At 31.8% G+C, this 12,613-nt stretch overlaps 1 protein-coding gene across 2 annotated transcripts in view; it reads left to right on the top strand.

Annotated features, from left to right (window-relative positions):
- LOC145664742 (uncharacterized) overlaps positions 1-12,085 on the top strand; it is a 53,628-nt gene extending 41,543 nt beyond the window's left edge. The window contains exons 2-3 of one of the 2 annotated variants that reach the window (XM_081731638.1): positions 1,031-1,275; positions 5,918-12,085. In XM_081731638.1, coding sequence (XP_081587764.1) covers positions 1,031-1,275; positions 5,918-5,972 — 300 coding nt within the window. In that variant the 3' untranslated portion in view covers positions 5,973-12,085. Of the gene's footprint in view, positions 1-1,021; positions 1,276-5,917 lie in introns of both variants that reach the window. The other variant, XM_081731637.1, reaches the window with a different exon arrangement.
- Positions 12,086-12,613: the final 528 nt, after the last annotated feature.

Below are 12,613 nucleotides of genomic sequence, written 5' to 3'. Positions count from 1 at the left end.
GATTTTGTTTACGTGGATGACAACGCGTGTCCACACACAAGTACCCAAATTATAGACGCTGGAGTGGAACATCAACCTATAGGTTGATCAGCATATTATCCAGATCCTTATCTCATCGACCATGACACGTATGTGCTCTTGAAAGACGAGTTACATTGAGAAGTTTATCACCCCGGGTCCTCTAGACTCTCAAACCTGTCCGTAGCCTCGTCAAAACTCATTGACAGCTTACTCAGACGTATGTGTGGGATGGTATCTTGCCTAAGATGACAAATGCTCAGAATTCTATACACTCAAGGGAACTTATATTTCATGTATTCTCTACATATTGTTTTCACTTTGTTTAGACTTATCACGTTCTGTTTCTTGGAGGCGGAGAATCCAGGATCGTAACTTGTCGGGGGCTACTGCTCCCCCAGGGAAGCTCCCCGTCATTCGAAAGGGGGGGGGGGCATTTTAAGACAAAATTTTCTTGCTCGCTATACGATACTAACATGAAATTATAAATGAAGCATCAAGCAGTTTCACTACATTACATAAAGAAAACAGCACACAAAAGGTAAATAAAACAAAAATGAATCGTGGGCCCATTTCAGTAAAAATGTTTACTACTAGGGGCCCTAGAAACAATATTTATTCGTATGGCTTTGAGATTTGTCAATATTGTTCCCTTAATTAATTTGTCATGTATGGAACGGGTCCAGGGGCGTGCAGGAGGACCCACAAAGAGTAAAAGAAAGATGGAAAAGGGGGCCCACGAATTAGAAAAGCAACTTTTTCTAGGAGACCCAAATACACGTATTAATGTTTGCTCCCAGAAAAACCTAACTTACGGTGCTGGGGGAATCCCAGCCATCTTTTGACAAAGCTAGACCAATATCTGTACTTAAGGGGTCAATATAAGTTTGTTCCCAAGCAATTGTTGAGCAGTATAGTTAACTATATAATTTTATATGTTTAAGTACCGGTATATTATTGTTGTTTTAAATGTAAGAGATCACAACTCTACTGTAATGTCTAGGGACTTCAGGAGTTGGCACACCAATCAAGAAACCAAGGATGTGTAATTCGAAACCCCAGCACAGTGACACTCCCTCCTTCGTATGAATCGCTGATGGCACCGACGGCAGGAGCCATGGGTTCTCACACCACAGACTTTCATGTGAACAACCAGGCATTAGCAGAGGCGCCTCCTCCAACGTATGAGGAAGCGATGTTCCTAATGGGAGAAGAGAAGCTCAAAGTTACTATGTTGGAGGAAACCAAATACTGCAGGTAAGGTAGTTCAATTTATTTTCAATGGTTCGAAAAGTATGGCTGGATGGCTGGATCTCTGTGTCATAATTCACTGTGCAGAAACTTTTTGAACGTTATATATATATATATATATATATATATATATATATATATATATATATATATGTGTGTGTGTGTGTGTGTGTATGTATGTATATGGTGGACTACTTATCTTGATACACTCTTGTAACTTGTAAACTACTAATGCAGTGTTGCCAATCCAAGATTAAGTTGTATTTTCAAATAGCACTATTATGTATTTTAAATCTGAATATAAAACAAAACCTTACAATAAACACACTTGTCATTCAGTGTATAAACTGAGGACTATACAGTATTACAAACATCGAAAACCCAAATTTTGGAGGGTTCTACAACAGTAATAACGCAAGTGAGATGGGCGGGGTAACGTACATCCGAAGTACCTTAAGGGTCTTCACTACACTGAAATTAAACTACCGCTAATTTTAGAGTTTTTCTGTAATATCTTCAAAACAAATAAAAATATTCGAAAAGCAGAAACGTAGTGAACTAGACAATAAGGTTTTGCATGTGATACCGTTATCACAACTCCTCTATCTGCTTTCGATTTGCAACTGTATAGATTTAGCATTTTTTGCGGGTTCTGTAAATAGCGGCATACCAAAAACAGATAGGTGAATTGTGGTAAAGGTATCACATGCGAAATCGTATTGTCTAGTTCACTACGTTTCTACTTTTCGAATATTTTTATTTGTTTTGAAAATATTACAGAAAAAAACTCTAAAATTAGCGGTAGTTTAATTTCGCTGTAGTGAAGGCCCTTAATGTTCAATACTACGGTAATGGAACAAGTAGAAAAAAAGGTATAATAAATTGAAAATTGTACTTTTTTCAAAGGAGTTTATTTCGAAAAAGTATTTAGGTAAGTATCACGTCCAATTACGTACATAGTTTTCAACAGGCATAAAGAACATAATATCGTTTACAGCAATTTGATATCTCAAACCATTCGGAAGATATGAAAAAACGGTAAAATGTGATATATTGCTTAAAATGGCGTATTTGTGGGAACTTTTAAAAACAAAATTTCATTTAATGACTGCTAGAACATTCCAACAATACTTTTTTAGTAGGTTTAATTACATAATTTTAAGCAGTGTTGCAAACTTTAGGTAGTTCTTACCACACCAGCAGAACGAATACCAAATTTCTGTATTTGCCGTCGCAATCTTCAAATCTAATAAAAACCATTTATGCAGTTTAATGGATTAAGCATTTTTTTTTAGGTAAAAGCTTTTGAAAAAGTCAAATTTTCAATCCCTTGTGACTTTGTTCGTATTCGTTCGAAGCCCGTCATATTATGATCATAGTATTAAGCATTAAAGTAGTTTGGATGTGCACTTACTCACTTACATCATTATTATTCTAGAGGCCACCAAAATTTGGATGTTTGTGATACTATATCGTTCTTTAAAAAAGTTTGCAACATTGAATAGTAAATGTAACATTGTAAATGTAAATGTAACATTGATGATGATGTAGATGTTAACAGGTAGATTTGAACTGTGTAATAACTTGACGTAATACTAGTTGAAAAAATACAATTTTATGTTGCATTGGCAAGATTGCTTTTCTGGTGGCATCACAGAGTGTGCCAAACAATGTCCTCCTGCTTATTTCGTACTAACTTCTGTACGAATAGGTGTGAAGACGTATTCAATCTATGTGAATGGAATTCATTATTTCATCTACGTAAATGCATTTCGTTAAGATGTGTTTCTAGTATTTTATTCTAGGAAATATTGTTGTGTTACTAAGAACATAAATATATATTTCAGAGAACTTGCTTATACTAGGGATGTTCAATACATAAGTTTCCCTAAGCTGTAAAAATTTTATTTTTTAAGATACACTTGTAAACTATACGAGTACTCGTACTCGTGCTATCATGTTTTTATTACAACGTAGTGACCCTCATACAAATGTGTAGGTAGGTCCTTCCTCGCTTCTCCACATAATTCCTATTGATATTCAGGCATTTGTCCCACCGTTGCAACAATCTGTCCAAACCCTTTGTTTAAAAAATCAGGGCTCTGTCTATTTGGGCTAGAATATTGATAGTGTGGATGAACTTGATCAAGAAAACCGTCGAATTAAGGTACGCGTGAAGTTGCAAAAAAGGTTGAACATTTCACGTTATACATTATTCGTGTGCCTGTTCGCGGCGCCATTTTTCACGTTTAGTTTACCGGGGCTTGAGTCCGACTAGAGTCGATCCTCGGTAAAGCAAAACGTGAAAAATGGCGCCGCGAACAGGCTCACGAATAATGTATAGCGTGAAAAATGGCACCCGAACAGGGACACGAATAATGTATAGCGTGAAAAACATTTCTGTGCAACAGTCCATCACATCATTCATGAGAAACTGCAATACCGCAAAATGTGTGCAAGATGGGTTCCTCATCAACTGAGTGGCGATATAATCGACACATGAGAACGGGTTACAGCCTTGAAGGTTTAATGCAGTACCAGCAAGATGGCAATGTATTCCTCCTCATATGCATTGTGACAGGAGATTATACATTTGTCTATCATTACACTCTCGATGGACGATGAACGTTTCGCAATGAAGTGAAGTGGAATGTAAGGAGAGGGCTAAATAGCCGGGTTCCTGATTTTTTCCAAAGATTTTGGACAAATTGTTGCAACGGTGAGACAAATGCATGAATGTCAATGGGGATTATGTGGAGAGGTGAGAAAGGATCCATCTACACATGTTTATATAGTTTACAAATATACCCTAAAAATTACCTTGTTTTTACAGCTTAGAAACACATATATTGAACAACCCGATCATCTGTTTTCAATGAAGTTCTATATAGTGTAAAGATTAGCAATTTTAGTCTTTGGGGCTATTTGATATATAAATTATCATCCCATGTTGCTATGTTGCTTTATAACTTGAATAAATAATTTCAAATATATATATATATATATATATATATATATAACGATTAGTTCTAATATAAATTTCTTTGCAAGATCCTAGACATGTAAGCTACTGTTAAAGATAAAGAAAGCAAAATAAAATGACTTCTGAAACTTGTAGAACGTTCAGGGGAAAATTATGCAAAACGAATAAAAAAGAAAAAATAAAGAACATCAATACACAAAATTGTAAAAGAAGAAGGATAGGTTGTAGATCTTGTACTATTTTATAGTTTTATTTTCAAATTACATGAAGAATTAAGTTCCTTTGTGAAGCGACACTTTTAGTTACTAATGTTGAGAAATTAATATTACATGATTATTTTGAAGATACGTTGTTCATGTTTAAATGTTGAAGCTTTTATTCACTTTTCTCACTTCTTTTCCCAATCTCGCGTAAATAACGTGTTGCAAATTCGTATTAAAATCACTTCCAAAGTAGGCCATGTTATGTTTATAAACTTTGTGCCTATTATCCTGAAAAGCTGAAAGAGTAAATTGTGACGTCATAAGTGACGATTTGCGAAATTCTCCAATGGAAGCAGTCTTGAAAACAGTTGTTCATTTTTAAATGAAATTTCTAGTTTTACGTCCCACGCTTATGCTTTTGAGACTAAAGAAGACGGAGTATTGATGACGATCAGTAATAATGAAAGAATAGCTGGAATGATTATGTGGGAGGAAACAGGAGAAACCAGACATATTTTTCACCATAAACTCACTTGGTCTAGGATCGAAGCAGGTATTCTCAGCAGTAGAAGAGCGCACTTTACCACTGGGCCACCTGCCTCATTTGTTATGTAGCATTATGAAAGTAGTGGGTGTACTTTTCGTATTTTTTACAATTTGTTATTGACTACACGTTTTAATAACCGTTGAGTAAAAGTGTGTATGCAGAGAAGCAAGTCCGTTAGCAGGGTTTGATTTAATAAGAAAGGGTCTTTCATAATAAGATAGTGAAATCAGCCGTTGATCCAGATTGGGTCGTTATTGACCCAAAATGTTAGTTTCGACTTAAAACCAGCCCCCAAAAAAGTTTCCACCCCCTACCCCACTCCTTACCGAATTATCCTATCATGCACAATATTTTAATTCTGTACGTGTAAATGTGCACATTAAAAATAAATACGTATTTCCTTTTTTGTGTGTGTTGAAAATTTCAAAAAAGAATCGTAGAATAAAATTTGGGGGACAGTTTAAACGAAAAGTCATCCCAAATTTTTTAACGATTTTTTAAAATTTTCATCACGCAAAAAAAGAAAGAAAATACGCATCCATTTTTTAAAAATATTTATAATTTTCACATTTACACGTACATTGTATGTGTAATCTGCGAAAATTTCAAATTATTTGGACCACCCCCACCAGAAGTTAAAAATACTAAATTTTGAGCATATTATATGATAATTCGGTAAGGGGTGGGGTAGGGGGTCGAAACTTTTTTAAGGGTGGTTTTGGGTCAATAACGACCCAATTTGGATCAAGGGCTGATTTCATTATCTTACTAGGAAAGATCCTTGTTAATTTAAAATGCTACAGAACCCGATGTACTTTCATTTCACATGTCTTGTTCTATATTACTATTCAGACATTCCTAATATATGTATTTAATGTTGAATTTTTTTTTATTTATTTTTCTTGTCCTATATAGCTCCGAAGATCAAGTTGGGAAAAGTAGCCAGGATGAGGCCCCATCCAAACCATAATTTCTAACGGAATTTTATTTGTGACTGAAAAAGGACAAAAGACTGTACAGTGCTTTCATTTTTGGCTTTAATATTTGTATTCAAAGTAATACTGCTAAACCTCAGGTTTTACCCTGACTCATATTGTGTATAATGTATGAACTGCAACTTTGAATGGAGCAACACCTTAGTTGCTGTCTTATAGTCGACTCCTTCCTTTTTATATATTAATATATATATAAATGTAATGTATGTATGTATATACACGAATATATATATACTACAAAATAAGTAATAATATGGACTTGCAGTCAATTCGTGAATTGTGGAAGTTCTACTAGTCATATTTTTTTGTTTCTCTCTAGTGTTATATTTCCTTTTCTTAATAAACAATTATCGAACTAGGATTTCTGGATTGAAGTTGATTCTATGTGTTTTCCCAGCTATTGTATTTTGTTTTCACAAAGTAGCAGAAACATCTTTGTGTGGAGATGAAGCAGTTAAGGACACTAGTGAATTATTGCAATCTGTTAAAGACTTAAAAAAAATAGTTTCAAAATTGTATAGGATTTGTTATTTATTTTATTTATTTCCACAATAACATGTGAATTGAAAGCAATTAAAAGGTTGTAATTTTCTTATACAACGTGTAACTTGAGGCGAAGTTTTGAGCCTGTGCCTGCATTAACGATAATTTTTTAATGAAATATATGAACATAATAGTGTTAAGGTTCAAATCATAAACTTAATTACAGTGACATCAGAGTTAAACAAGTTTTCATGAAGAATATTCAAGGAGTGTATTTTAAGTATCGTTTTCAAGTTATATTTCCAAAAGAATGCACGTTGTTCGATCTGTGTTTATTGAATATCTTGTTCTTGATTTGAAATCAAATCTGAGAATACAGAAATAGTTTTCAAGAGATTCTTTAAAAAAAAAAACATGAATGTGTAATTTTAGTTATGCTAAATGTCATTTAATTTTACTTCATCAGATACAGGGTGTTTTAAAACAACACCGACAACGTTTGGGAGATGATTCCTGACACCAAGATAAGAAAAAGTATAGACCAACCTGGGTGCAGAAATTCGTCATTTCGGAGTTATAGGCTATCGAAAACATAAAAAAAATGAACTTTAAAGATCCATAACTTTTTAACAAGTAATTCTTGTCTCCAAAACAAGTTCAGTTTCATTACCCATTGTACCCGACAAAAGATGCTCCATACTTTCATCATTAAGGCTAATCAGCAAGCAACAATTTTTCCCGACAAAAGATGCTCCATACTTTCATCATTAAGGCTAATCAGCAAGCAACCATTTTTCCCGACAAAAGATGCTCCATACTTTCATCATTAAGGCTAATCAGCAAGCAACAATTTTAAAAATATATATGAAATAAAGGATATAGAAATTTATAGTTTATTTTATATTTTTCTTACTATTTGCAAAACGTTATATTCTAAAAACAGTTTTCCAGGAATTTGACGTTGTTATGTTTCTAAATCAGTTGTAATTTTGATGACGCACTGCGCAACAAAGTTGAGTTTTTATGAAAGCATATTTTCGTAGTTTGAAGTATTTTACTATAGTACTGAAAATCAGCGTTGAACGTTTCCAAGATTGTTCTTTTAATTTTTGCAGTATTCTCAATAAGAACACCGGAAATAAGCATAGCATGACGTGTATTTGTAGGTGATAGAAACCGAGAATAGATTTGTTAAAATTAACCAAGTATTATAAAGTGGGTAGTACGAAGTTCTCTATATGAAGAAGACAGCTCAATTTTAAAACATTCTGGTGTCACTGTAATCCATATTATTAGAGAAAACTACGATTGTGAATTGTGTTCTTATTCTAAGTATAGAGGTGTTACAAGAGATCAAAAACAAAAGAAGTATCGTGAAAGAAATACACACATTGTGTGGTTTGTGTGTGTGTGTGTGTGTGTGTGTTTCTGAGCGTATGTGGATTTAAGTTTGTATGAACAAGTGTGCTACAATATATACTGTATCTATTACATAATATATATATATTTTGTAGGCTTGTAATATCTTTTATATATATACACACACAAATATGTATATATGGTAATGAATTTTCTTAGCTATAAGAAGAAATATCAAATGCGTACAATGCTTTACTATATTTACTATATTTCGACTACTTGCGTGTACAGAGAGATACCATATATACCGAATATAAATACGTATGTATGGTACAATATTAACTGTATGAGAACTCATATATCCCAGTTATGTTTTTGGTGTTTTGTAATTTGCAAACTTTTTTTATTTTCTAAGAAAATTTCACAATATTTTAATATTTCTGTCGCGATTTCTAAATTACAAAGAACTTAGAAGTGTATGTAATGTTACCTACACTATACTATAATGTTTAACTCTTACAAATCTGTGATAATACAACTATTTATTCCTTACGTAGGAAACTGAAATAATTAAACTGCTTGTGTTAGAAAAATGAAAATATGCAATATAATATATATGCTGTATATGTGTATATATAAATGCAGTATTGTATTGTGGTTACAATATTGCTTGAAGGCTGATTCCCAATGTAGTAGACATTTTCTACAATAAAATGACTCATGATGTAATTATTTTTCCCCCTCAAGATCCTAATGTTACTCGATAAATGTGTATTTTCGTTAGAATGATGCTTGTTTTGCAGAAAGTGTCCTCGTATAGATCTTCAACTTGTTAAAATATTTACGAACTTCATTTAGATTTTTGTAAGAAAAGTATGTCGAAATATAAAAGAAAAGGATAAGGTAAAAGTGAGGAATTAATTTCCTTATAAATTCTTGGTTTAAATGTAAAGGTATAGATTTTCAATTTATCTTTAAAAAAAAAAAAAGTGTTTCACAAAAGATTTAATATTGCAAGATTGTCTTAAGCTTTTGAAAATACTGAATTTATTTGTTTATTTTGCTCACCGTATAAAGAAAATTATGACACAAAAAGTAACTCTCTGAGTAAATTTCTTTCGTGTTTTTGAAACAATATACTGAATTTCAGCATTTTTCTCAAACTTACGAAGCAAATTTACATGTTTTCTCACTTTGTAGTGTGTTATTTAAACATTAGAATTGTATTCAAAATACTCGGTTATTTTGTGTAACAGAGCTTTCTTGAATACGATAATCAATTGAATCCTGGAGTAGTTATTAGAATTCAGTTAATGTTAGTAAGAAACCAGTTGTAGAGTGATTTTTAAAAAGTTAAATTTGTGCTCCGTTGTTTCCTTATTTTAATAATACACAAACAATGAAAAAGGCAAAAAACTTGTTTCATAAACATATTTCGTTGCTGTTATGTCAAACTATATAATTAGTTTTCTCATTTATAAATTTCTAATAATCAGATTTTTTACCCGAATACATTGGCTTTTAGATATGATAGAAACCAATAAAATATTAATAATTTTAAGGTTTCATGTCCATAATAGTTTGAAAGTGCGTTAAGAATGCTTTCACAACCATTTTCTGTAAGACTTGTGTCCTCATCACCCAAGTTCGCATACATCTACTTCAGTGCTGTAGGATTGTAATACGAATTCCAATTTCTAAATTCGTATTACTTTCTGCAGTACTTTATTGAAGTGAAAAGACACAGAGCGCAAGTAGATAGAATACCTGCATTTAGAGACTATAAAATTCCTAATATTTTTAAAGAAAATAACTAGCCTAATTTGAAACACTGGTAAATTAGGTAGACGGCAGTCAGCTTTCGTCATATCTGAGAAGCCTTCTTGGAACACATTACGGTAGCTGATTGGTTAAGTACACAACATACGATCCAAGTGTTGGAAAGAGTTCTTAGGATATATAGAAAACAACTGAAAGAATTTTCACGTAATTACATAGGTCACATGAATTTATGTTTCCAGATCACTGGTGATAGTAAAATCTTTATGATAATTGGAAATGTATTTTCAAGTTGTTTGGTAAATTATAAACTTTGTACAACTTCGTTTGATATTTGCTGTAGTTAATTTTTACTTAAGGAAATATAAGTTCTCCCCGACTACTTGTTACTAAACTTTTAGTTTAGTAAATGGAGTAAATTACGACCAATTAATTAGCATCTGGACATGTACGGTTTGCAACTGACAGGTCAGTGCACCACGTTATCAACACAGAACGTTTGCTTGGAATAATTTTGGTAGTCACTCTAACCATCATCTGTAGAGGTATGTTTTAAGCATATATACGCAATATTTTATTGTGTGCAGTCTGTTAAAGATTATTTCGGAAACAAATTCGCAATTCACATGACAGGAAAATGTGAATATGTATTCTTTGGAACGATTTTTTTTTTTAAAGATAGAAACGTAATATTAATCCTCTACTTTATGTAATAGTAACTTAAAAAATAAATCTTAGTAATGAAGAAAACTTGTATTTTTTCAACTCTAAAATATTTCTTAACGCATAACGGCTACATGTTTACCTTGTGTCATAAATGTTTATGCAAATACTTGTGTTCAGCTTTGACGTGTAACTGGACAAAATTCCTACGATACAATTCTAGTCTTCCAGCAATTTTCATTAAATGTATGTAGTATGAAACTTCTTTATGGAATCCATGCAAGAAGTTCTGTAATCAAATATAGTACATTCTAATGTAATGCATTGTGTCAACGAAGTATGTAGAATAATTTATATCCAATTTCCAGGTTTATACATCAGGCATACATAACACTACAGTACTACAATTTATAACATGGAAAGATTAAACTAAATTTATGTAAACTAAAATTGGGGTAAACCGTTAATTTATTGTGTATAGTTGTCATTCTTTGCATATTCAAATAACGGATAAAAAGTGCGGTCCTTTATTTACCAACTATAGTTATTTCAGTTCCTAAGTAAATAAAGTTCATTTTTACTATTCCAAAGTATTTACACTAATAAATCAGAACAATCATCAAGATTTTTTTTGACAACACATATTGAAATTATTACAATAACTGTACTGGTAATATTGCTTTTCATATTAATTTGCATACTGCACTGTCAATGGAATTTTATTAAGCGTATATTTTATCTTGATTTGCTACTTCTGTATTGTTTGGCACATAATTACATGCATCAAAAAAACTAATCAAATAACAAAATCGTCATTATTAAAAGTTTTACCACGAAGTGATCCGTTAGTTACGAACTATTAATAAGGAAACTCGATTAACATTGTAAATAAGTATGGCTTTGGAAACCATATTGTAATTATGAAGAAATTTTCAGCTATAATAACTTGAAATATTCTATCTGCGTCAATGAATAGTATTATTTGAGCCAGCTAATACAATTTTCTGTCTTGGCATTATTTTTAATGTGAAAACATTAAAAAAAATGTATATGGAAGTAATGAAAACAATCCAAAGGGAATGCAAGGGATACATTCCTGAAGTATATTCAAGTAATATTTGTTCTTATACAATAACAAGTGTATCATTATTTTGTTTCTGCACTGATACCGAATAAAAAATTGCAAGATATTGCTTTGTTTGTGGTAATATTTTCAATCGGAAGACTCATAAGAAGGTATTTTAGTTGCATATGTATAAAACATGTGTAAGAAGTGGTTCATTCATAAGTTATATATGTATATATATTGTTTACTTTGTGTGTTAGGTAGTGCTTAACTTATGTAATGCAAAATGTACATATTTGCCATGCTTCTTATATTTGAATGATGTCCTTAATTGTCATTCGATTAAGTGTAGTAGGAAAAATAAACACATTTTTAAGTAAGGTTGAATTACGTACATATAGTAATATTGAAGCAACGTAAGATAATAATTCCTTGAAGTCATATTTTCAAAGAAGTACTGTAAGTTTAATCTGTCCGGCTTTCAATCTATGAACTTTGATGCATTAACTTCGAGCAACATCTTCCATTCTCTACAAGGTTGACTTTTTTTTTAAAAAAATCTAGAAACAATTTCCAAACAAACTACTGTTTCTATGTGCTTGAGGCAGAATGAATGTCGCTTATGGTTTCTTTATACATATATATTTGATAAACCTATTAGTTCTAGTCAAATGACATTAGCTAACGAAGCTAATGACATGGGAATGAGATGCATATTGCGAGAAGGAAACACAGGTTTTTTTTAAAAAAAAATCGCCTGTTGCAAGGCTCATATTACTTGAGGATGTGTTTGTATTACTGGCATATTTTTATTTAGAGTTCATTTGATTCTAGTAAAAAAAAAAAAAAAAAAAGTTTTTACTTGTGTAATTCCTTCTGGCAATACTGTTACTACTTAAATGATATGTGTTTGAAAATTTTGTAAATGCTTGGATCATTATAAAAGAACCTTCTATCGTATATTATGAGGAAGTGAGCAAAATAAAACTATTTCCTAAATAATAAATTTCCTTTTTCAACAAAACTTAAATATTTGGCCTCAAAATGTAATGTAGTTAACTTTTTTTTTTTTTTTTTTTTTTTTACGTTTCATTTCCTGGATGTAACCTGCATGAATGAGAAAGACTGATGAAAATACAGTTGCATCTTGTATTTACTTCTTGTATCTAAAAGAAAAGGAAACATTTTTAAGAATGGAAACATATATATATAGTTTTGTAATGCGTGCATGTGTAGCTGTCTTCTGTACTGGGAAAATTTCAATAA

Source organism: Thermobia domestica, chromosome 11 (genome assembly GCF_964235325.1).
Source record: "Thermobia domestica chromosome 11, izTheDome1.hap1.1, whole genome shotgun sequence".
In the NCBI taxonomy this organism is placed as follows: Eukaryota; Metazoa; Arthropoda; class Insecta; order Zygentoma; family Lepismatidae; genus Thermobia; species Thermobia domestica.
The sequence above is the reverse complement of the archived record's forward strand: the minus strand, read 5'-3'. Positions and strand labels throughout refer to the sequence as shown.